At 42.9% G+C, this 26,663-nt stretch overlaps 1 protein-coding gene across 5 annotated transcripts in view; it reads right to left on the bottom strand.

Moving 5' to 3' along the window:
• Positions 1–653: 653 nt before the first annotated feature.
• The window catches only part of ASTN2 (astrotactin 2), a 1,014,855-nt gene continuing 988,845 nt past the window's right edge, over positions 654–26,663 (bottom strand). For all 5 annotated transcript variants that reach the window (XM_062207681.1, XM_062207682.1, XM_062207683.1 and 2 more), the window contains 3 exons: positions 21,458–21,558; positions 19,568–19,751; positions 654–1,952 (listed from right to left, as the gene is read on the bottom strand). In XM_062207681.1, coding sequence (XP_062063665.1) covers positions 1,715–1,952; positions 19,568–19,751; positions 21,458–21,558 — 523 coding nt within the window. In that variant the 3' untranslated portion in view covers positions 654–1,714. The remainder of the gene's footprint in view (positions 1,953–19,567; positions 19,752–21,457; positions 21,559–26,663) is intronic.

Below are 26,663 nucleotides of genomic sequence, written 5' to 3'. Positions count from 1 at the left end.
AAAATAAATAGGTAAAAGGAAATTCTAACATTTGTATGCATTCCCTGTGACTCCAGGATCCAAGCTGTCTTCACTTTTTGCCTGGAAAATGATACTTTACTCTCTCATCTAGCCTTTCCCCAGGCTATCTTTCACCATGTAGCTCTTTCTTTAAGAGCATGGTGACTATTTTATTCCTTTGTTAAAGTCCTGCAGTGGCTCCTGGTTATTTCAAAATAATAGATTTCCTGTCCAAGGGATTCCAATGCCCAGCATCACCTCCTGTCACTTCCTACTTCAATCCTTCTTCTTTTTTATTTGAAAGGCAGAGTTATAAAGAGAGGAGGAGGAGGTGGAGGTAGAGGAAGAGGAGGAGGGAGGGAGGGAGAGAGAGAGAGAGAGAGAGAGAGATCTTTCATCTGCTAGTTCACTCCCCCAAATGGCCACAATGACCAGGGCTGGGCCAGACAGAAACCAGGAGCCATGAGCTTCTTCTGGGTCTCCCACATGGGTACAGGGTCTCAAGTACTTGGGCCATCATCTGCTGCTTTCCCAGACATATTTGCAGAGAGCTAGATACAAAGTGAAACAGCCAGGACTTGAACTGGTATCTGTATGTGACGCTAACACTGCAGACGGCAGCTTAACCAACTTTGCCACAGTGCCAGCCCATCAGTTCTTATTCTAATTAAAATGCTTTCAGACCTCCAATGAGATACACTTTCTTTCATCCTGGGGTTGGTTTCTTTTCTTTTTCTGTTCTGTTCTGTTCTTTTTTTCATGGATTCCCTTCTGCCTGGAACAAATCCACCCTTTCCACCTCTGTCTGGATTCTTCTTCCTCATCCTCTGGGCTTAAGTATCATTTCAGAATTCCTCCAGTGTGTTTCAGGACCCAACAATGAGTGCAGAGACCCTTCATTATTTCCTCTCAGAGGCTGAAGCCACCAGACTGCTTCTCTGTAATAATCACTGGGCCATAAGTTCCTTGAGGGCAGGAAGTTTTTCTGTCTTTAGTTGCATGCTCTGTTGCAGGCACAGAGTAGACACGCAGTAAATGTTTGTTGAGTGAATAAACAGAGGTCCCTGGAATGTATATCATTGGTAAGAAAACCACCCAAACAGAAAGAGAGACAATAGGAATTTTTAATGCATGGATAGGTCTGCGGGGACTCTGAGCAGACCCACAAGTAGCAGGAAGAGACAGGGGTCCTGCAAACTCAATCAGTCTGAGAGAGAGAGAGAGAGAGAGAGAGAGAGAGAAAGTCCTTAAAGACCCGAGCTTCCTCACTGCAAAAATCCTCTGGACTGGGCTTCCTTCCTGATGCTGAAGGTCAAACTGTCTTCCTTAGGTCTCCTCCAGGGGTCCATCCAGGAAGGAAGCTGAGTATGGCAGGAGGGATGAAGGAGAGGAAAGGCCGCTTGGTCTCCACCTGAAAGCTCCTGCCTTGAGACTGAACGCCATCCATACGAAAAGGTTTAAAAAGGAGAGACTTTTGATAGAGTCAAATAATATCTTAGAAAAAATAAAGGATAAAGAAAAATGAATAATTCCATTGGTTACAAAGTTCTCTGCTATCCACAGGAGAAACAGTTTGCTTTGGCCTTGCTGGCAAGCTTCCTCTGCCAGGCCCGTCCTCTGCTGTCTCCCAGCCCACCCAGGCCCCAGGATCCACGAGAGTGCTGCTCCCCTTCCCACGGAGAGTCTCTGTGCTCATGGAGGGCAGCTCCCTCCCTCACCGGCCCTTGGATTCTCCGTACGTGTTTCGGGTCATGGACACCATCTTCTCCTCACACGTGATTTTGGTGTCTTTGAGGATGCTGTACCACACCATGCCTGCAGGCCGGACCTCCTCGCTGCGGCAGAAAAGGTAGGGCACGGTGTCCACACGGCTCTGGATATAGGCGCTTCGCAGGAGGCTGGAGCAGTGGCTGCTCACCCTCTCTAGCCGCCGCAGGATCAGGTGAGCCTTCCTGAAAGGTAGGATGAGACAACAGCAGGTAAGGAGGACGCCCAGATCCAGGGTGAGGCATGTGAGGTGGTAAGCGAAGGGCAACAGGCAAATGACAACATCTTGTCCTAACAATATCTTATCCATTACTGACCTGTGTGTAGTACAGTAGTCCCCTTACTACATCATTTCATTTTATGTGGTTTTAGGTACCTATGGACAAGTACAGTCCAAAAATATTAAATGGAAAACTTCAGAAGTTAAGACTTTTTAAGTTTGAAATTGCATGCATGCTAATTAGTACGCTGAACTCTCATGCAATCCTGCTCCATCCCTTCCAGGATGTAAATCATCCCTTAGTTCAGCATATCCAAGCAGTATATGCTACCCTCTTCTTTCCATTAGTCAAATAGTAGCTATCTCATTTATCAGACTGTCACAGTAATGCAGTGCTTTTATCCAAGTAGCCCTTATTTTACTTAATAATAGCCCCACAGTATAAAAGCAGTGATATTGGCAAGTTTATTACAGTACAATTTTATTTCCAGAACAAGTTCATGGAAAATGGTATTTAAAGATAAGTTTGTCTTGGTGCAAAAAGTATGGAAGGCCGGCGTTGTGGGTCAATAGGCTAATCCTCTGCCTGCGGCACCGGCACACCGGGTTCTAGTTCCGGTCGGGGCGCCAGATTCTGTCCCGGTTGCCCCTCTTCCAGGCCAGCTCTCTGCCGTGGCCCGGGAGTGCAGTGGAGGATGGCCCAAGTGCTTGGGCCCTGCACCTCATGGGAGACCAGGAGAAGCACCTGGCTCCTGGCTTCGGGTCAGCGTGGTGCACCGGCCACAGTGCGCCAGCCGCGGCAGCCACTGGAGGGTGAACCAACGGCAAAGGAAGACCTCTCTCTCTGTCTCTCTCTCTCACTGTCCACTCTGCCTGTTTAAAAAAAAAAAAAAAGTATGGAAATCCAAGCATACAAGAAGTCTTCATAAACTTTGTGGAAAACTACATATTATGAAAAAAACTATGCATGGATTTCAAAATATTCTGTACCAAAATAACTTTACTTTTGAATTATAATTTTCAACAAACTTTATTTTTATTTTTTATTTTTTTGACAGGCAGAGTGGACAGTGAGAAAGAGAGAGAGAGAGACAGAAAGGTCTTCCTTTGCCGTTGGTTCACCCTCCAATGGCCGCTGCGGCCGGCGCACCACACTGATCCAAAGACAGGAGCCAGGTGCTTCTCCTGGTCTCCCATGCGGGTGCAGGGCCCAAGGACCTGGGCCATCCTCCACTTCCTTCCTGGGTCATAGCAGAGAGCTGGCCTGGAAGAGGGGCAACCAGGACAGAATCCGGCACCCTGACCGGGACTAGAACCTGGTGTGCCGGCGCCGCAAGGCAGAGGATTAGCCTAGTGAGCTGCGGCGCCAGCTTCAACAAACTTTAAGAACTAAAATTCTGCCGGCGCCGTGCCTCAACAGGCTAATCCTCCGCCTTGCGGCGCCGGCACACCGGGTTCTAGTCCCGGTCGGGGCACCGATCCTGTCCCGGTTGCCCCTCTTCCAGGCCAGCTCTCTGCTGTGGCCAGGGAGTGCAGTGGAGGATGGCCCAAGTGTTTGGGCTCTGCACCCCAGGGGAGACCAGGATAAGCACCTGGCTCCTGCCATCGGAGCAGCGCGGTGCGCCGGCCGCAGTGCGCTACCGCGGCGGCCATTGGAGGGTGAACCAACGGCAAAAGGAAGACCTTTCTCTCTGTCTCTCTCTCACTGTCCACTCTGCCTGTCAAAAAAAAAAAAAAAAAAAAAAAAAAAAAAAAAAAAAAAAACCTAAAATTCTGTGACATTAAAAAATTTCTGCATATTTATGTATTGGTTTAAGAGTCAGGGAGAGAGAGAAAGAAGAGAGAGGGAGAGACTGGGAGAGAGAGAGCACTCTACCACCTGCTGGTTCATTCCCCAAATGTCCACAAGGGCCAGGTCAAAGCCGGGAGCTGTGAACTCAATCCACATTGCCCATGTGGGTGGCAGGAGCTCAATTGCTCGATCCATCACTGCTGCCAACCAGGAACCATATTAACAGGAAGTTGGAGTCAGGACCTGGAGCTGGATATTGAACCCAAGCACTCTGATCCAAGATTCAGGCATCTTACCCACTCAATCAAAAGCTTGCACTTATAACAAACTCTTAAAAAATACTCTTGTATATTGTTTATAATTGTCCTACTTTATTATTATGTATAGATTTTAATCTCTTACTGTGTCTAATTTAACTGTGTCAAATTAAACTATCAAAAGTATGTATATATAGTTTAAAAAAATCACAGTATATATGGGGCTCAGCATTATCCATGCTTTCAGGATCCACTGGAGGTCATGGTATGTTTCCTTTGCAAGTTAGGAGAGACTGTTGTATTTCAGATACCTATTCAAAGATTACCTTAAAACCTCTCTTCAATTGTGCAATGTGTAAAAAAATGAATGAGAAGTGTAACCTTTGACTTAACATTTTCACTTCTAGGAAGTGGAGCTCTAGGATTAGAAAGACATTATTAGCCTTGGGGCTCTATTCAAATAAGAATTATTATAATAATGATTTTAAAAATCCAATAGTAATAGTGACTAAAATTTGATATGTACCTACCATGTGCTAGATGCTGGAAGTATATTTTACCTACATCTTTAAAATCTTATATAACCTTCAGAATAGTCCTAAACACATTGTTCTTCCCACTTGCATTCTTTTTTTTTGGACAGGTAGAGTTATAGACAGTGAGAGAGAAAGAGAGAAAGGTCTTCCTTCCGCTGGTTCACCCCCCAAATGGTTGCTACCAGCCAGGAGCCAGGTGCTTCTTCCTGTTCTCCCATGCGGGTGCAGGAGCCCAAGCACTTGGGCCATCCTCCACTGCCCTCCTGGGCCACAGCAGAGAGCTGGACTGGAAGAGAAGCAACCAGGACTAGAACCCAGCACCCATATGGGATGCAGCACCGCAGGCAGAGGATTAGCCACGGCGCCAGCCTACCCACTTCCATTTAACAGGTGAGGAGCCCCAGCAAAGCTGAGAGCAATGGCATCCTTAACCAAGGTCAAACATCAAATTGCCCATTGGAGTTGGGCATGTAAACTGAAGTTTAAACCCAAAAAGCCCCTCTCCAACTGCTACCCTGCTTCTCTAACTCTCTCACTCTTTTATTCCAGTCAGGAAATTTGGAAATTTTGCATTCCATGCTTGTCTTTTGTCAATGCCTAAAGACATATGGCCACAAATTAGGATTGTTCTGTATGTCTCATTTTTTCCCCTTTCTAAAATAGTGATGATGTTCTCATCATAGTTGTGAAATTAAGTATGAGAAATGCCTAATGCCTGACACAGAGTAAACTTCCAATAGATGATAGATGCTGTTATATAGAATTCGGAATAAAAATTTCTCAAAAGATATACAAACAGCCAACAAGTATGTGATAAAATGCCCAGCATCAGTAGTTATCAGGAAATGAAAATCAAAATCACAATGAGATAGCATCCCATAGTCAGAATGGCTATTATAAAAAAAAAAAAAGCAAAAAAAGTGCTGGGAATGATGCAGAGAAAAGTTAACTCTTATACACTGTTTGTGGGAATGTAAATTAGTACCGCCATTATTGGAGAACAGTATTGGGTGTGAGTTCTTCAAGATCTAATATATGATCCAGTTTTTCCACTTCTGGGTATGAACACAAAGGACATGAGATAAGCATATCTATGAGATTCTTGCACCCCTATGTTTAAGTCAGCTTTATTCACAGAATACAGAATCAACCAAGGTGTCTATAGCAGATGAACTGATAAAAAAAATGTAGTACATATAAACAATTGAATACTATTAAGCCATAAAACATAATCAAATCTGTCATTTAAGTGAAAATGGATGAATCTGGAGGACATTATGTTAAGTGAAATAAGGTAGACATAGAAAGACAAATACCACATGTTCTCAGTCATACGAGGAGTTTAAAAAGTTGATCTCAGAGAAGAAAGTGGAATAGTGACTACTAGAGACTAGCAAGGGTATGGCAGAGGAGAGATAAGTAGGCAGCTGGATAATGGGTCCCCAAGTATAGTTAGATAGAAGGAGTAACTTCTATAGCATAGTAGGGAGACTATAATGAGAAACTGGACAAACAGAATTTGAATACTCCAGGTACAAAGAAATGATGAGGTCATGGAAATACTGATTATTATGATTTGGTCATTACATATTGTATGCATGTATTGAAGTTATCACACTGTACCAATCCCCCACAAATATGTTCAACTATTATGTGTCAATTTAAAAAAGAAAATTGGGGCCGATGCTGTGGCTTAGTAGGCTAAGCCTCTACCTATGGCGCCAGCATCCTAAATGGGTGCCGGTTTGCTTCCTGGCTGCATCTCTTCTGATCCAGCTCTCTGCTATGGCTTGGGAAAGCAGTGTAGGATGGCTCAGGTGCTTGGGCCGCTGCACCCATGTGTGACACATGGAAGAAGCCCTTGGCTGCTGGCATTGGATTGGCCCAGCTCCGGCTGTTGTGGCCATTTGGAGTAAAAACCAGCAGATGGAAGATCTCTCTCTGTCTCTCCCTATATCTGTCTGTAACTTTCTCTCTCAATTAAATAAATAATTTTTTAAAAAAATTAAAAACGTATTAGGGGGACATAATAATGATGCCTCAGGATCAAGGTCACCTGAACACTAGTCTTAGCAAGAATTATTCTGTACTATGGTGGTCATCATTAGGAATTTATCTAGAAGCCTTTTCTTCAGTACCAGAGTGAAGATCTAAGAGAGATCTGATGGCTGCAAAAATAAAGCTAGGAGGCATCTTTGAGATCACCCAGTGTGTTGTTTAAAATTAATGGCACTATTGGCACTTGGGGTGAATAATTCTTTGTGATGGGAGCAATCCTGCAGCATGACAGCCTCAGTATGTCACATGCCAATAGTACCTCCACTACAGTCATGGCAATAAAATTGTCTCCATACATTTCCAAATGTGCTTTGGGGTGCAAAATCACTGCACTTGAGAACCCCTAACCTCATCTGACACACTTTCATTAAAAATGTGGAAATGGGCTTTTCCCAAGCCACACTGTAAGTCAGCTCCATTGTCAAGGTGTGTCTCTGTGTGGAACCCAACTCCATCTACCTCCCAGCATCTTCAAGACTCCTGAGGATCCTGCAAGGCCAGATGAGAGGCTCCCTCTCCTGCTGTCCTCTCTATGCCCTTCTGATACCCTGGGAGGGAAAGTTTTATGACAACAGGCTCCACAAATGGGAGACTGTGTTAGGCACCTGTGTGGAGGCTGGAAAAGGACTGGGCTTATGTGTGAACGTTTTGTGGGCACGATTTATGAGGTGCCTTTCAAAAAGTCCTCTTTGTATAGTTCACCACTTGCGTGGAATATTTCCTGAGGTGCCAAGAATTCATCACTTATAATCACACTCTATCCACAGTCCTCTCTCCTCCTGGGCAAGTGTCCCCTCCCCCCCACCACACACATACATGAAGAGAAGCCTGTGGAGTTTAATTTTCACCCCTTCTTGTTTGAGTTCTTACTATGTTCCCTAATAGTTCTATACACTTGGGGAACTCACTTAACATCTCTAAACCTGTTTCTGCGTTTGAAAAATGGGGCTGTTGTGAAGTCAAAGAAGATAGAGTCACTCCTTACTGATGATTTGGGCATTTATTATATGGAGGAGTTTCCATTCTGTGGGAAGACAGGCAAGTGGAGATTACAATGCAGTGAACAACAGTAGTGATAAAAGAAGTCACAGGATCTGTGTGAAAACAGAGAAAGATGCTTAAGTAGGACTGCAGATGCCCAAGGTGTCCTAGTAGAAGGAGAACTTATGTTGACTCTCCTTAGAGAACAGGAGTTAGATAAAGAAAAATAGCCAAGGCATAATAGTGTAAGTAAAGGCATAGAGATAACATGTTACATAGAAGTTCTGGGGCATGGCTGGAATACAGTAAACACTTATAAAACTGGAGAAATGGACAGGATCCAAGCTGTTGGAGCCTAGAACTGGGGTGGTATGGAGTATTGGTGTACCTACAGGCTTCCAGACACTGGCTGTTCAAGTTCAAAACCCAGTTCACCCTCTTACTAGCCATGTGAGACTGAGAAGATTGTTCACCACTTGTGCTTCAGTTTCCTAACCTTCCCCATAAGATGGGAACAATAACTGTATCTACCACAAAGTATTATTTAAAGAAAAATGAACCTGCAAGTTTTAATAAATATGATCTAGGGTTATTGAGTCAAGAGTAAGTGGAGGAGTTACTGAAAGGTTTAAGAAGCAAAACAGGCCGGCGCCGCGGCTCACTAGGCTAATCCTCCGCCTTTCGGTGCCGGCACACCGGGTTCTAGTCCCGGTCGGGGCACCGATCCTGTCCCGGTTGCCCCTCTTCCAGGCCAGCTCTCTGCTGTGGCCAGGGAGTGCAGTGGAGGATGGCCCAAGTGCTTGGGCCCTGCACCCCATGGGAGACCAGGAGAAGCACCTGGCTCCTGCCATCGGATCAGCGCGGTGCGCCGGCCGCAGCGCGCCTACCGTGGCAGCCATTGGAGGGTGAACCAACGGCAAAAGGAAGACCTTTCTCTCTGTCTCTCTCTCACTGTCCACTCTGCCTGTCAAAAAAAAAAAAAGAAGCAAAACAGCTCATTTTGAACTGGAGTGTTTGAAAATATTTCTGGCTGTCTTGAGAAGAACTCAGTGAGGGTTGGACCAAAATGTCATCAAGAAATCAGGTCGAGGTATTGTTTCCCAGTGATTGCACTTAGGGGTGTTAGGTTGTTTTCCTTTCTATGCTGGTACAAAGTTACTTATTTTCTCTTTTTCCTCATCTATGAAAAATGAGTAACTCATGGTTCACCTCATAGGGTTATAGTGACGACTAAGTAAAACATATAGAAAGGTTTTTGGTACATATTAAGCAAATATTACCATCATTACCACCACCACTACCACTATCATGATCATGGTTTTAGGCACTGGTTTAAGCCTTGAGTGTTTTTATAAGTCAGAAGAGGAGATGGGCAGACATAAATACTAACAGAACATTAACAGTTTCTAGTTCAGAGGCAGAGAACTAGGATGGAGAATAGTCAGGGTGCTATGGGAGTATGTAAGATGAATGCCTAAAGTCTCCCCAGAGGATGTATTAGCTGATCTAAGTATTCAGTGATGAAACAAAAATTTTTCCAGTAAATGAGAAAACAGAGGAAGAAGCCCATAATAAGTTAGACAGAGGGCTAAAACTGCCAGTTGTTGGAAACAGCAAGTGTCAAGAACAGATAAAAGACTAGTGAGCTTGCCAGAGACTAGCTCATCCACAGTCTTGTAGGCCATGCTGAAATATCTGGATTTGATTCTTTGGGAAGTGGAGAGCCATTGTCTGATCCAGGGAATCACAAAAATAGGTAATAATACAAAATGAGTTTGGAGAGGGCAATTCTTCCAGCATTCCCTGATGCTTTGTCTGCAGAGGTTCAGCCATTGCCTCAGAGAATCTTAGAACTCATAGGAATAGTCTCCTTTAAAAAAATTTGTTTTAACTTTGAGATGGAGAGAGCAAGATAGAGAGAAGGGCAGACAAACAGAGAGAGTTCTCATCCACTGGTTCACTACCCAACTGCTTGCAATAGCCAGAGCTGAGCCAAGCAGAAGCCAGGAGCCAGGAACTCCAACCAGGTCAGGGAGACAACTATTTGAACCACTGCGTGCTGCTTCCTAGGGTGTGCTTTAAAAGTAAACTGGAATATGAAGCATAACAGGGAATCAAACCCAGGTACTCTGATTTGGAATGTGGATGTTTGACCACTAGACCAAATATATGCCCCACAATGTCTCTTTCTACAGGGATGGGGAAACTGAGGTTTGAAGGAAATGATTTGTCTTACAGGGATACCATATTTTAGTAACAGGCAATGTCAGAATAAGGGTTCCTGATTGCTTAGTATCAAGATGAAGTGTTTGGCACTGCTATGCCAGACTGAGATCCCAGGTCTATAACTTAATAGCTGTTTGGATCATAAGCATATTCACCAATGGCACTAGCTCTTAGTTATCACATCAGTGAAATGGGAATAGCAGTGTTGCTGGGAGGATGAGATGCTATGTAAATCAGTATTAGTCATGATTTAAAGCCACATATTACAGCAGAAAGGATGCAGGCTTTAGAGCCTCTTAGGATAAGTCACTTCTATTCTCTGAGACTTTCTCATTTATAAACTGGAAATAGAAACATACTTATTTTGTAGGGCTGTTAGGCTGAAATGAAAAGACTGCCATAGGTATATAGCACAGAATTTTGTACAGCATGGGTACCAAAGCAACGTTTGCATTTACACAACAGAGACAGGAGGACTCAGAAGGTGAAGTCATGGAGAGAAGTGTTAGAGGTGCTCAAAGGCTGGATAGGAGGATGGAGAGAAAGAGAGAGATCAAACAGGAGAGTGCTGGGTAATAGACTGTAGCAGCGGAGATCCATAAACCAAGGGTCAGTCATGCTTCAAGCTTTCCCTAGAGGGGAAATCATGGGTTAGAGTGACCACTCTTCTCAAATGCCGGAAATGAAATCTTCCTCATTGGAGACAGGACTCAGGCCTGCTGGGACAGGAAGCAAGAGGTGAAAGAGCGACACCACACACAAATTCATCGTTGTATCAGCAGATAAGAATGAGCTAGGGATGGCTTGCAAAGGAGTCAAGGGTGAGCCTGGATGCCACTTCTCCGGGAATTACAGAAACTTTGACCTACTGTTCTATTCCCAGCACCATTACCCAATCAGCTGTTGACACAGTTATCGGACAGAGTCCGAATTTCTAAAGGGCCCTTGAAATGGACAAAAAGATGAGAGGCAGTAAAGAAGTACTCCCTCCTCCTTTGAGCTTATATGTCTGTATTAGCTGACCCCAAGCTTAATGAGAATCGAGGGCATGATGTGATTGCAAAAAAACGAAACACAACCTCTAAAAGTAGAGAGGGTAGATTAAAGGAAGTAATGATTTCATTTATGCTGCCCTGGTCAGGCCACATCTGGAAAACCCCAGTCACTTCTGGTAAAAGGGACATTTGCAAACTATAGCCAGATCATGATGTTGAAGGGTGTCTTAAGAGCAAGCCTTCTGAGCTGAAAGTGAGAATGGAGTGTGTCCACAGAGAGGGGTCTGGCAAATGGTTATGTTGTGCTAGCAACTGATGACACCTGGGTGGAAAACAGGGTCAAGGACAATAATGCCTACAATTGATTGATCCACTACCATGTGCTAGAAATGGAACTGTGCAGCAATCAACTTAAATGTAATCCACAGCCCAAATCTGCGGAGTTTAGTTGAATCTCTACAAGTGATAAGAATGAACCTTTAGCCAACCATGTGACTTTACCAGTGTGACAGAATGACAGAACCAGGTCTTAACTCTATGCTGCCAAGCAGCCAAGCTTTATTGCAAGTTCACTCAAAAATTAACAAAATGCAAATTTGCTTCAACATAATTTAAGAAATCTTTAAAACAACAGTCCTGTAAATATAGCATGATATTGGATTCTCCATTACTGGAGGTGATCAAATGAAATGTGGCTTGGAAAGCAGACAGCTGGTAGATGGAATTGGAGCAGGTTTTTGTTGTTGTTCAGGGAATGGGGGACTTGATCCACAGAGAAAAGCCACTGGATGCGTGCCATGTCAAGAGCAGTTCACAACAAAACCTGCTGTGACGTAACTGCCAAAGCACTGAGCTCCCACCGAGGACGACAGGCTCACATTCATGCTTCAGGTTGGACTAAGATTCCATCTTCAGGAAGTCTTTTGAGTCACCTCAGCTATCTTAAGGCAGCTTTCCCCCATTGTTGCTGAAGCATTTTATTTTTCTGTAGAAAACTGTATGACATCCTCTTTTAATGTTAAACCTAACAGGACACTGATTTGATATCATAAGATACTATTTTGAATTTGGGCTCACGTCTTAATAGCTGTAACCTTTAGCAATTTATTTAACTCCATTGGTTGTGTTGCTTAAACTTAAAGTCTATTGTTCAGGAGATAAAATAAGATGTAAATGACTGGGTCCATAATGGGTGCTCAATTCATCTTTCTCACCTATTTCTTGAGCAGTGTGTGGTTCTTTTGGTGTTTAGCTCCTGACTGTTCAAGAAGAAGGGATTAATAAGTGTGAATGGATTTGAACTGGAGGATTTTTCCATACCTAGCTTTCAAAGTACAGCAATGTTCTAGCAGGAGTAAATAAAGAGAATTAAATGGCACAAGATTATCATGTGGGCCAAAGGTATATGTATATTTGTTTATAATCACAAAGAAATTTAAAGAAATCTATCTACTGGTCTGATAGAGAACTAAACTAATGTGTGAAAAAGTCATATATAAATGTATGACTAAATAGTTCTTAATAAAGATAACACATTTATCTGTGTATCCATGAGGATACTAAAAAAGTATACTTAGTGAAAACAGAATATAATATATATATATTTGTTATAGATGGTAGAGCTCATGGAGACGGAGACAGAGATGTGTTTGTAGAGCTAGACATATTCTTAAGCCTATATGTTTCCCCTTTCACATGAATGTCCGTGGCAATATCACATCTGCATATGTAAAGGTATATGCCCTCATTGACCATTTTACCTCTGGGGTATGACGGGGAATATGGGGCTTGGAGGCATAAAATTTTCACTTTATATTTTATATATTCATGTATCATTTGGAAATTATAGAATGAATAATAATTATTTCAGAACAAGATACATTAAAATTATTTCCATGTTGTCAAATAAAAAAGGTATATATCACAAAATTCCTCAATACAATCAAAGCAATTTATGAAAAACCCACGGCCAACATCCTATTGAACGGGGGAAAAGTTGGAAGCATTTTCACTGAGATCTGGAACCAGACAGGGATGCCCACTCTCACCACTGCTATTCAATATAGTTCTGGAAGTCTTAGCCTGAGCTATTAGGCAAGAAAAAGAAATTAAAGGGATACAAATTGAGAAGGAAGAACTCATAACCCTAGCCAATCTGGACACCAAAAAACAAGACATGCTGGGCTTGAGATAAAATTACCCTTATGGTGTGCTTGTTCGCTAGTCTCTACGATCTTTAGCACTTTCTGGCTCTTGACTTCCCAGATAGAAAGTACCTTGTAGGTCAGTACTTTTATGCTACCAATGAGGTCCAGAATAGGAATAGAATTTGTCCAAGGTCTCATGATAAGTAGATGACAAAGTTGGGACATTAATCCTGGGCTCTTGCTCTCTCTCCTTCACACTCTGATGTTCTGCACATCTGCTCACCCTTGAAAGACATAACAAATTTATCCAAATTGCTTTTCTTTTTAAAACTTTTATGTGGCTTCTGGAAGTATGAACAAATTCCTCAACAGGACTCATAAGAGCCATCATGATCTGACCCTTGCTAAACAATCCAGCCTTCTTTTAAATTTTTTCTATTTTCTTTGCCTTCTTAGATTGAACTCTTTGTCCCAATGATATTCATACTTTCTGAGTGAGGCATATTCTGTCACTTCACTTCTCTCATCTTTGCATTGGTTGATTCTTCTGATAAGAACATCCTCTCCTGGCCGGCGCCGTGGCTTAACAGGCTAATCCTCCGCCTTGCGGTGCCGGCACACGGGGTTCTAGTCCCGGTTGGGGTGCCGGATTCTATCCCGGTTGCCCCTCTTCCAGGCCAGCTCTCTGCTATGGCCCGGGAAGGCAGTGGAGGATGGCCCAAGTCCTTGGGCCCTGCACCCGCAGGAGAGACCAGGAGAAGCACCTGGCTCCTGGCTTCGGATGAGCACAATGCGCTGGCCGCAGCGGCCATTGGAGGGTGAACCAACGGCAAAGGAAGACCTTTCTCTCTGTCTCTCTCTCTCACTATCCACTCTGCCTGTCAAAAAAAAAAAAAAGAACATCCTCTCCTTTCTACCTGAAAGATTCCTGCTCATTCTTCCTTTTTTCTAAGCATCAACTCCTCTTTGTCTACCAGGAATTCTTCCTTAATCTCCAGATCTGGATTAGCTCTTCTACTCTTTATATCTGGAATTTTGTCATTCTAAGTGTGCTCTTTGGACCAGCAACATTAGTATCACCTGAGAACCTATTACAAAAGTAGAATCTCAGGCCCATTCAAGACTACTGAGACAAAATGAATTGTAAAAAAGGTCCCCAAGTAGGGGCTGGCGCCATGGCGCACTAGGTTAATCCTCCCCTGCGGCACCGACATCCCATATAGGCACCAGGTTCTAGTCCCGGTTGCTCCTCTTCCAGTTCAGCTCTCTGCTGTGGCCTGGGATAGCAGTGGAGGATGGCCCAAGTGCTTGGGCCCCTGCACCATCATAGGAGACCAGCAAGAAACAGATCGGCACAGCTCCAGACGTTGCAGCCATTTTTGGGGGTGAACCAATGGAAGCAAGACCTTTCTCTCTGTCTCTGTCTCTCTCACTGTAAACTCTACCTGTCAAATAAATAAATAATAATAAAAACGGTCCCAAGTGAATCTCATGCACATGACAGTTTGAGAATCAGTTTTTGAAAACCCCATCCATCTGCCTTTTCATAGCACGTGCGTTATGAAATATTCTGCAGCAGCAACATCCTGCGGACTAGCCTTCTTCTCACTAGATGCTAGGTCTGGTAAAGTCAGGATTTATATCTTCACTCTTTTATCTCCAGCCCCAAGCATGGGGCCTGACACATAAATCAACTGGTTAAAGAAGTAAGGTCACCTCAAGTCTTAATATTGGCAGGGGTATTACAGTTTTTTAGAACATTAGAAGACTTGGGGCCAGCGCTGTGGCATAGTGGGTAAAGCTACTGCCTGCAGTGCTGACATCCCATATAGGCACTGGTTAGATTCCTGGCAGCTCCACTTCTGATCCATCCCTTTGCTGTGGCCTGGGAAAGCGATGGAGCCTCTGCACTCGAGTGGGAGACTGGGAAGAAGCTCCTGGTTCCTGCCTTCAGATAGGCTCAGCTCCGGCTGCTGCGGTCAGCTGGGAAGTGGACCCACGGATGGAAGACCTCTCTCTCTCTCTCTCTCTCTCTCTCTCTCTCTCTCTGCTTCTCCTCTCTCTATGTAACTCTGACTTTCAAATAAATAAATAAATCTTTAAAAAAAGATGACTTTGGAGTTCATAGGATTCTGTTGTTTCCAGCTGTGATCTACAGATACTTGAAAGCTCACAGAAACTTAAGAAATAATTGGGGTGGGGCCTAGAGAAGAGATGCAGTAGATGGGGCTCCAGGCCACTCTAGTTTTCTACCCAAAGAACTCTGTAGCCATCTGGTCCACCCATTTATTTGTTCCAATTATTCAACAAGTAGTTTTTCAACACCTACTTACACAAAGTGGATAGGAGATAAATAAACACTGACCGTAGGTAACTTACCTTGTAATTGGAAAGAGTACACATGTTAACACGTAACAATATAACAACTAAAGTGTAAAGCGGAGAATGAAAACATGCAGGTATGATAAAGAGTAAATGGGTGGAAATTTTAGAGAATTCTCTCAGGAGGTGGTATTCTAGCTAAGACCTAAGATTCTGTGTAGGATTAATTTAGGAAAATATTCCAAGGGGGAAGAAAAAAGAAAACAGAAGACCACTGTACTAGTTCATCCTGATCATCCTATAGACATGAAGATTGACATCTAGAAAGGGACAGAGAAAGTGTTGCACAAGGAGTTTATTAGCAGGGCCAAAATGGATTAGGACACAGCCCCCTTGACTCCTGCTGACTTGCCAGTGTTGGATTCCGGAGCAACCTCAAATCTCTGGCACACTTGAAAGAATAGAGAAGGATGACGCTGGGCAACATAGCTGGGGGGGTGTCAGACAGTGGCTGGTGACTGGTTGACTGGAGGTTAGCAGGTTATCACAGTGCATTATTAAGTGGGTTGCCCTGTCTCTGTGTGCGGCCAGATGGCCTTTCTGGAAGATTTATGTTCTGTAGGGCCATAAAGGATCCCAGCAGGTTGTAAAGACAAAGTTAGGAGTGGAGTTCTGTCTTAGTTTCCACCAAAATTCCCTGATCCCTGTGGGAAAGCCCCATAAAGTAGACCGCTTTTCTCTGTCCATGGGCAAGATGGCAGCCAAGATGACTCATGCAGCGGCTTTCATTTGGGCCTCTGTGCTTCTGTCTGCCAGTCTGCCCTCTTTTAGCCTTTATCTAAAGAACCTTCCTTTCATGTGAAAGGGAGAAGTTAAAGTCCAGAAAACAGAACTGATAAGGCCTGCCTCAGGGAAAGATCCCTTTTATCCTTCAACCAAGCTCTCATCTCCATCTTGTCTCATCTCATCCCTTGAGGGCCTCAGATCCTTGGAGGGCCATTGCCAGCCAGCACTGGGCTCAGGATGAGAGCTCAAGGCAGAAACAGTGTCCATGTCAGTCTATACAATTCTTAGCAGCTCATTTAATTCCATGAGGCCTACTTTATCATAAAAAACAAAACAAAACAAAACAAAAATCAACAACCTGGGGTGGGGGTGGGGCTGAGAAAATCCCTTCAGGTCATTTTGAAGCCTTTTGAAAAAGCCAGTAAGTATTTCAAGGAGTTGTGTCATTCTCTCTAGTGCCACCAATGCTACCGAGGCCCAATAATACTCCCTATTTCCCTGGAATTATTATTAAAGTCACCTACTGCTTCCTCCTTGCTTTAACTACTCAACTCCCATGTTTCTATCTGCCACTGAAGGGATCTTTTTTTTCTTTTTTCCGTTCAAGATCTGATAAATATCACACACACACACACACACACACCCCTCTGTGAAAAACACTTGAAAAGCTTGCCATTGCCCTAGGGAGATAATCCAAACTCCTTAACCCTACTTAAAGGGCATTCAGGATCTGGCCTCTGCTGACCTCTCCCTTCTTATCTCTAACCACTCCTGCTGTCACACACTTTGCTCCAACTACATGGAAATTCTTTAGTGCCTCCAAACACAGTGTTTACTGAAGTGGAGTTCCTCTGAGGCAGAGGAAAGGATTTTAGGTGCTACTCAAGATGATCACAGACCCAATATTGAACAATGAATCACGTTTGTAAAAGTGGTTAGATTACCTCTTTCATTCCCTTTTCCTCCTACGGATTACTTACCAAAAAAAAAAAAAAAAAAAAAAAAAAAAGGAAAAGAAAATCTTAGTTTAGGGCTGTCTTTAACACTTCTCTTGCTAATCTCTCTTTTAAAGGGATAGCCTGAGGCCCTCAAGGATTAAACAATCATTGTTTTCTTATCTTTTTTGCTGTGTTCATTTGTTGTTGTTCCATTGCATTGCATGGTTCCACTTAATTTTCTATTAAGGGTAAATGGTGCTGTTTTCCCTTTTATAGGATGACGCAGTATTTTTTTTTTTTTTTCAAATATATTTCCAGTAAGAAGTGGGTGTAAGAAAGAAAATCAAATAAACAGAATGTGTATTATATGGTGAGATGGCAAAAGTCATAAGGGTGGCGGGCAGATGATGGAGATTTGAGAAGAAAACCATTGCTCTATGTAACATTGTCTTCTCTAAGCATTTCCTTCAGCTAGTTTCCCTGCCCAAAATATTTCTGACCTCATCCCTCTTTGTAACCTAATCCTGACTGAACCTATAGGTCTCAGAGTTTCAGCCACAGGCAGCTTTCCCTGGGTTCCTTAGACCAGGTACTTGTGGCTCATGTACCCAAAAGTAACTGTTCTTCTGCTGTCATGACACCTGGTATTCCTGTTATTTGTAACTGCTTATTTAATTATTTGTAAAGTAGGGCTTTGTTAGGCATAGACCATTTCTCCCATCTTACCATAGCATTGTCAGCAACCACATATAAGATGTGCTGTTAAGTATGTGCTGAATGAACAAATAAATCTTGTCATACGCAAGACATAAAAATGCAACCACTATCTCATATACTAGTTTATGAAGTTTTAGAAAATAGTGATTTTGGCTCCTGTTGTTGACCCAACAAATTGACACTCTAGTTTATGGCGCCAGTAACCATCCTAGGCTGTCGTCATGAGTTGCCAAGGCTATGGAAGCCTTCCAAGTTCACCGACTCTGATCATATTTAGACAAGGTCATAAAAGACAGAGTGAGGATAGTAACCAATGATCCTAAGAGTGGCATTTACCAGGTTTGAACAATTATACAGCATTAAGTGGGGAAGAGGACCATCAGTACACACATGTTGGGAGTAGAGCCATTGGTGGTAGAGTAGAGGTTATGATTACAAAGGAATGAGGCCCAAGTGCACTAGACAGGGCCTAGAACAAAGGACAGAGTCATTATTAGAGGAGCTAAGAAAGGTGCTGTCTAAGCTACAATTAAGTTTTCTGATTGAGAGGCAAATAGAACCTGATAGAAGGGGCTTGATAATAATCTGGTGGGCTTTAGGCCTTGTAAATTCAGAGGCCCAGACCTATCTATCTCTTCACATGGGGTATATCCTAAGGGAGGTGTGAACCTCCTAGGGGAAGGCACTCTGTTGACTTTCATTACTTGGCTGGCCTGGGAGGAGAGCTGGCCAGGTAAAGGCAGGTGGCATCTCTAACAAGAAATTTACAGTTCTGCCTGCAATGTTGCTGACCCTACTTGACCATCCCCTCAGCTGCAGTGGTCACTTTGGAAGCTGGGCTGAGTGAAGGGCTTTTCAGCTTAGAGCCAATAAGATCTGTGGCTCTGACCTGGGCATCCTTCGACTCCAGGGCAGGTCCATTTCCAGTGATCCAACTCTTGGCAGAGCTGCCAGGGCTCTTCACACTTGCTCCTCATGTGGGATCTCTGTCCTTAATGTGCTGTACATTGTGATTTAATGCTATAACTAGTACTCAAACAGTATGCTTCACTTTGTGTTTCTATGTGGGTGCAAACTGTTGAAATCTTTATACTAAATTGATCTTCTGTATATAAAGAGAATTGAAAATGAATCTTGATGCAAATGGAAGGGGAGAGGGAGCGGGAGGGGGGAGGGTTGCGGGTGGGAGGGAAGTTATTGGGGGGGGAAGCCATTGTAATCCATAAGCTGTACACTGGAAATTTATATTCATTAAATAAAAGTTAAAAAAAAAAAAAAAAAGAAAATAGTGATTTTGCTTTAATTCTGTTCGAACCCCCACTGCTACCAGCTGAGGACAAAAATAACACCTTAGTACACGTTAAATTTATGAATTTATCTAGTCATGGTTATGGTGACTAACTGACTTTAGTCAAGAACATAGCCATGCACTCTAGCAAAATTCACATTTCTTATAGAAAAGTGAGAAAGGACTTAGATTAAAGACCTGCCTACCACTGCACCCCTCTGTGGTATTGGTTAGAACGTAGCTCTGTAATAAGCCTATCTTATCTGTAAAACTAGAAGTGGAAGTTAAGGAAGGGAAACGATTGTCCCAAGAGCACTGATATCCCCCCTGTGACAGTCTATGTATGTGAGAAGCTAAAATTTCAAGATTTTTTTCATGCTGTCTGCCTGTGCCCATTGTTTGCCATGACACAATTAAAGTGATCAACACCCTTATTTATTTGATAAAACTCATCCTTAGGCTATGAGGAAGACACCCCAGGAAAGTAAACAGGATGTAAGAATGTTTGTTCCCCTCCACTCACTCAGATACCCATACCTGGGCCCCAGCTCATCTTCACTCCTCCAGACAAAGTCGCCAAACTTTTCATAGTGAGAGTTGTAGTGGTGCTGGACTCGGAACAGCATAGAGGCTGAGACCTCCATCAATGTGTTGTAGGCAGTTTGTTGCTCCTTTCCACTGGTGTACCCATTGTACAGATTGTAGATCTTGTCAGCTATCTCTGAGGGGGAAGAAATGCAGGAACAGATTGCTGGGCTATGGAAAAAACTGAGGATAGAAGTCTGGCTTGCAATAATAAGGAAGACAGTTATGCAGGAGTTCCCTTGCACGGTCCTTGGGAAAAAACAAACCCTAATTCCACCCTGAATATGTCATTGACTAGTTGTGCTCAGTTTTCTTATCTATCCTCTGGAGATAAAAATGTCTACTCTGGAGGTGCTTTGGGAGAGCTGAATTAAAAAGTGGGTGCAAGCACTCAGCACAGGACATGATGCAAAGTTAGTGCTGATAATTGCAAGTTTTCTTATTAGTATAATTATTGTGCTCATGAGACAGCAGAAAATTGCAAAAAATAAACTGTCTTGGCTCATTCCAACATTCTCATCTTATGTCCTCTCTGTAATATTTCCAACACATTTCTCTATTCAGCTCTGATAGTCTTCTGTCACAGAACCTTTCATGGAAAAGCCAGACCCCTATGCTTACTGTTCAGGGCCACTCCTGCTCCTTTGGTCACTCCTTCTAATCAATGGAATTTAAATTCATCATGAGTAGAAGGCATATTCTTTTAGCTTCTTTTAAGCTGTTTTCAAAATCTATATGGGTCCCCAAATTTTTACTAGCAAGTGTACCTCTAGGAGATTCTGGGCCAGGGCAGGGGTGCTAAGGTCCGGATGGGAAGAATTATTTTCTGTTACAATTTTAATTTTTCTTAATTTTTAACCATGTGCATATTATTTTAAAAAAACTAATAAAAATGACCAAGAAAAAAATTTCTCAAATCCCCTTGCTTTTGAGGCATGATAGCTCACTCCCTCTTTTTGTCTGGTACCACATAAAACATTTACTATCAAGCTTATTGTTGAGTCCTTTATGTAAATGTCTGTCTTTTCATCCAGAATGTGAACTCCTGAAAATGTAGAGACTATGTCTCTATAGCATGGACTGGATCAGGGCTTAAGGGAAATATTTGTTCAACTTAGAGTAGACCTCCAGGACTAAAGAGGTCCCATCACCATTTTCCAATCTGGATGTAGAAACTGCATCTACACATTGCCTATATATATATATATATATATATATATATATATATATATATATATGAAAAAATACAAGTGATCTAATATATTAGATCACTTGTATTTTTTCATGTTTATGCCTAATGTTTACAACTTTATGGACCAGGAGCCACAAGGTTTAATTTTGCATGGTGACTCTGATGGCTACCACCTGTTGTCCTATGCTGAGAATTCTGAGGCCACACTGGGCTGGATGGGACACTGTGCTGTGATCTGCTCATGGTCTGCCATAACACAATAAAGTGGAATGGTTTTCTAGGTGCCACCTATTTGCCATCTTTAGTATAGACTCAAATAGAAGAAAGTGATTAGTTGCTGTGAAGCTTAGGTGATGGTACAAGATACAGTCATGGGTTCTGACCCTCAACCATTCCTTATCTATTAGAACCTGGGCAAAATCTAGTAAAGAAGAGCAAGTCTTTCCACTGTTAAAGATACTGCCAATCAACCTCAATTCCACCCTTCATAGCTTTGATTAACCTAGCTCTGTGTTCCCCTTGATCCCTTAGTTCTTTCACTTCTTTCTGTGCCAATGTGTATATCTTTGGTGGTTAGTGGCTACTGGGAACAGAACTTAGAGAGGGAAAATATGGGAGCCATCTGGGAAATGAAGGAATTGGAAACCTACCTTCTGCCTTGTTGTCATCTACCAGTGGACAGGCTGTCCTCAGGGTCACTGTGCTGAGTTCCGAGTGCCTCCCCCGTGTGTCCACAGCATACAAAGTGAATCTGCAGCACAGTAAGAAAACAGAGACTAGGCTGTGACTTCACAGAACTGGAGGTTGGAGGGACAAGCACAAAATCATAGCAGTGGAACAGGGGTTGAAGAACTCAGGGATATATAAGCTGTAGGAGAGATGACTTGAAAAAAATATTCTAGTAAACCAATGGTTAAGAATGTTATACTCCTATAGTTTTACTGATCTATTATTACTTTAAAATATACTGTATATGGGTGAAATGGTCATTTTTCCATTCAGTTATTATTTATAGCTATTGTCTATATTCCCACTAAACTAGGGTCCTTTTACTTTTTACTTATTAAACTTCTAGGGCTGGCGCCATGGCGCAGTAGATTAATCCTCTGCCTGCAGTGCCAGCATGAAATATGGCTGCTGGTTCTAGTCCCAGCTGCTCCTCTTCCAATCCAGCTCTCTGCTATGGCCTGGAAAAGCAGTAGAAGATGGTCCAACTGCTTGGACCCCTGTACCCACTTGGGAGACCAGGAAGAAGCAGCTGGCTCCTGGTTTCACATTTGCGCAGCTCCAGCCGTTGTGGCCATTTGGGGAGTGAACCAACGGAAGGAAGATCTTTCTCTCCGTCTCTCCCTCTATTGTCTGTAACTCTACCTCTCAAATAAATAAATAAAATCTTTTATTTTATTTTATTTTTTTTTAATTTTTGACAGGCAGAGTGGACAGTGAGAGAGAGAGACAGAGAGAAAGGTCTTCCTTTTGCCGTTGGTTCACCCTCCAATGGCCGCTGCGGCTGGCGCGCTGCAGCCGGTGCACCGCGCTGATCCAATGGGAGGAGCCAGGTGCTTCTCCTGGTCTCCCATGCGGGTGCAGAACCCAAGCACTTGGACCATCCTCCACTGCACTCCCTGGCCACAGCAGAGAGCTGGCCTGGAAGAGGGGCAACCGGGACAGAATCCGGTGCCCCGACCGGGACTAGAACCGGTGTGCCGGTGCCGTTAGGCGGAGGATTAGCCTATTGAGCCGTGGCGCCGGCTAATAAAATCTTTAAAATAAAAAAACCTTCTTATTTGGTAGAATAGTAAGCCTTTTTACTGTAATGTAAATTTAAAATGTTATCTCAAAAACTAAAAAAAAAGAAAGGGAGAAGGAAGGAAAGTCATAAGGGGGAAAGGGTGGAGGAAGGAAGGGAGTATTATTATGTTCTTAGACTTGTATCTACAAATCACACTGAATCTGTTAAAAACTAATTAAAAATAAAAATTCAAATTTTTTTAAAAAATAAAGCATTTATTACATATTGATCGCCTGCTGTGCACTTCACATTCAATCTCCTAATTTTCATTAAGCAAGCCTAACAGGCAGGGATTTATTATCACTTGCATTCCACCAATGAGGACACGGAATCTTAGATTGTGCATCTTTCCATGACCTCACACTTTCTGAGGGGCAGTCTAAGGTTCTGACCTACACAGTTTGAGCTCAGGGCCCGAGAAGTGAACTCCAGTACCAACCTGTGTGGCTGGATATATTGATGTAGTCTTTCATTCATTCATTTAACAAATAGTTATGAGCATTAACTATGTATTAGCAACTACTTTAGGTGTTATAAAAGCAAATAATAAGAGGGTTAAAGTTCCTGTTTGTATAAAGCTAATTAAAATAAAACAAAAATCATAGAGCTGAGGGTTAGGCATTTGGTCTAGCAGTTAAGATGATGATTAAAACACCTGTGTTCCATATTAGAGGGCCTATGTTCAATTCTAGATTCCAGCTCTTGACTCCAGCTTCTTGCTAATGCAGACCCTGGGAGGCACTGGTAATAGCCCAAATAACTGAGTTTCTGCCATCCATGTATACAGAAAGCCTGGAATGAGTTCCCAACTTCTAGCCTGCCCAAGGCATTTCAGGAATTTGAGGGAATGAGTGAAGGAAGCTCTGTCTGCCTAACTCTCTTTCTGTCTCATAAATAAATAGACAAATAAACTTTAAAAAAATCATATAACAGTAGGTGTGATGAAGAATATAAAAGGATTATGCGAAAAAACTAAGATAAGGGGAAGAGTTATGTGCTATAGATGGGGTAGTCCATGAAGATCTTCCTGAAGAGGAAAGGTTTGATTTATGACCTGAATAATGAGAAAGAACCAGCTGGTGGAAGATAGACCCGGATTAAGAACACTCCACACAAAATGAAGTGGAAGGTCAGTGGGGACCCTGCAGGCCATGCCAGCGAGTGACAGTTATAGCTACTACGCATGTCCCTGCATTCCTGTGATGTCTTGAGAAGGACCATGCTGCATGGGTACAAGTTCACATAACCTTTGAGACCTTAGAAATGGAAAACTGGTAAAACACAGACCTAGTAGACTCAGTCTATCCCAGAGCACAGAAATTCTAGCAGTTGTAGTCCAGTAGAGTAGGTATAAGGTTTCTTAGGTTAAGAGAATGGGATCTTAGTGATTCTTTTTTTTTTTTCCTTCCTTCCTCAGCATCTCAACTTACTTCCTGTTATAAAATGGGCATAATAATGTGATTGCCAAGTTTCAAGTGGTACCCTTAAAATGTATCAAGTACTTAGCTAATCAGTTTCCGCCACATTATCATAACTAAAGATTGGTATTCTTACTCTTTATTTCATACGTAAGGCTCAGAGAGGAGAGGCAGCTTGTTCAGAACCACATAGTAATTACTGGGAGTGGGAATATAAGTCTAGGTTTTTCTGACTCCAAAGTCCATGTGTTTAACCACTGTCAGCTACTGTCCTCTGACCATAGTTCTGTGGACATCAAATCTGTATCAATTTAACTCCTTTAATTCCATTAGTTATACTTGCTGAGTCGGTGCTATCTTACAGGTTTTTCTAATATTATGAAAATGTGATCAAGCCATGTTCCTCATTATCTCCATCTTTTAGAAGAGTAAACCAACTCTAAAATATTAGGCAATTTTTCCAAAGTCACAGGTTCAGAGAATGAACGAACCAGACAATGTTTTGTCTCACGCTAAGGCCTGTCCTCCACGCTCTTGGCTGTCATTGGATTCCTCTGCTCTACTAGAGAGTCTGAACGTGGTGATCTAAATGGGCCCTCCCAGCTTTGATACCCCACGACCTGATGTCTCAAATGTTGTTTTCTAAAAGCTAACATGAATCAAAACTTCTCGGTAGAAGAGACTCAAGGGGTGGCAAAGGAAGGAGCCTTGTCTTGGAGATGGCCAGCCTTGGATTTACATCAGTTCTACTCTCTTGCTCTGTGACATTGAGTAAGTCACTTCATATCTCTGAGATCATTTTACTTCTGCTCTGGCTTCTGTGATAGGGAGGTTGCTGTACACTTAATGCTTTCCATATGGATGGATCTAAGAGCTCTATGCGGTGAGTTATTATTTGAGAGCCATGCAGAAGATCACAAAGAAACTTAGGGATGTCAGAGTAAACAAGGGGTGACATGCAGCAGTAAGAAAGTATTGGGTTATGTTGTAAACACTTAGCATGCATATCCCAACTCACCTAGACTGGAAGAGATAGGATCCAAAGCCTAGCCTGCGGGTCCCAGAGGAATACACCTTTAGCTTGGGTATAGCTATCATTAACACAGTACTAGGCACGTGGCAGGCACTCAATCCATGTGTGTGCAAATGAATGAACCTGAGCATACTGCATCTCATTTCTCAGTTTCAAAAATATCTGGGGATAGTTCTACAGACAGTGTGTAACTGTCTTGAGGACTACATGGAGTGATACAGGAGAAGGTGCCTTATAAGTTGCAGATTTTTATATAAACCATACAGAAACACTTATTTGTGAAAAAGTACACAGTTTTTAAAAATGTTTTCTTAGAAGAGACAGGACTGTATTTTTGACTGAGGGAAATATAAAAAGTATTGCAGTAAATGAAACATGTGAATGGAGCCTCAGAACCAGAGGGGCTGGGATGCTTTTTAACACTTATGTCTCTGTGGTGCTTCTGTAATACATTTCCTCCACCAAGAGGGCCCAGGGTCACTCTATGCTTAGCCAACCAGCATGAGTAACAGCATGCTGGAGAAGAAATCTTCTTAGGGTGTCAAGTTTAAAAACCCGGATAGAATCCCTGCTTTGTCCATGTGCCAACAGAGTATTCTTTGGAAATTCACTTTATCTTCTCTGAACCTCAATCTCCTAACCTTTAAAACAGGGTTAAGTTATCCACATCTTACAAATTGGGGGCCAAGACTCAAGCATATATTGCTTATAATAGCCCCTGTTCAACCTTTTCTGTCTAAGAGGTAGCTTCCGTTTCTATTATTGCAGTAACCAGACATGTCACTGGAGGCATAACCATGGAGGAGGCCTCAGGCCACCCTGCTGGGGGGCGGTGGAGAAAGAGGAAGATGTCAACCTCACAGGCCTGGGTCAAAAGTCACAAGGCCATGCGCTTTCTGCCTGTCTCAGCTGTAATTGTAGAACTGATGCCGAGACACATCTGAAAGCTGTTAGGTGACCAGGCAGGGCAGGAGGGGCTCTTTGAGAGGGGAAGAAAGTGGTGGTCAATAATATGGAGAAATAGGAGAGAGGAAGTGGAAGAGGGAGAGGCTGACAAACACACACAGATAGAAACACACACCACACGAAAACCCACGGAACAGAGGGTGAATTGGGGAGGGAGAGAAAATGAACAGTCAGACATCAGTTTCTCAGGGGATCAGGAAAGGTGAGTTTCAGAAACCCTGCTCAGTTCTGTCCTCTTCTCTCTGAAGCAGCCTGAGGCTCTCTGACAACCTTGATCTAAATCTCCCGAACCATCACCTAAATTCAAATCCTTACTTTACAGCTGACAAAGGAATCTGGGGCTCCAGGTGCAAACTGTTGCTATTCCTCCCCTTAACCTCGTTTGAGGGGAACAAACACCGGCCAAGGTGGCAGAAAGCCTGATTTGAAGTCCCAGCTTTTGTACAGATTATGAGCTGTGACATCTACGGCACCTAAGGTAGTATGGTTTTAGTAGGCAGGGAGGTTAAAATGAAAAACAAAACACAATGCTGGGGAAATGCCTGGGGATGACTGCACAAATGCAAAGTATTTTTCAACATTTACTCATCATTGTCAGAAAACTGCCATCTTCAGGACATCTTCTTCACCATCCTCAGAGCAAAATT

The sequence above is a fragment of the Lepus europaeus genome, chromosome 12 (assembly GCF_033115175.1).
Source record: "Lepus europaeus isolate LE1 chromosome 12, mLepTim1.pri, whole genome shotgun sequence".
NCBI lineage: Eukaryota > Metazoa > Chordata > Mammalia > Lagomorpha > Leporidae > Lepus > Lepus europaeus.
This window is presented reverse-complemented; position numbering and strand designations above follow the sequence as displayed.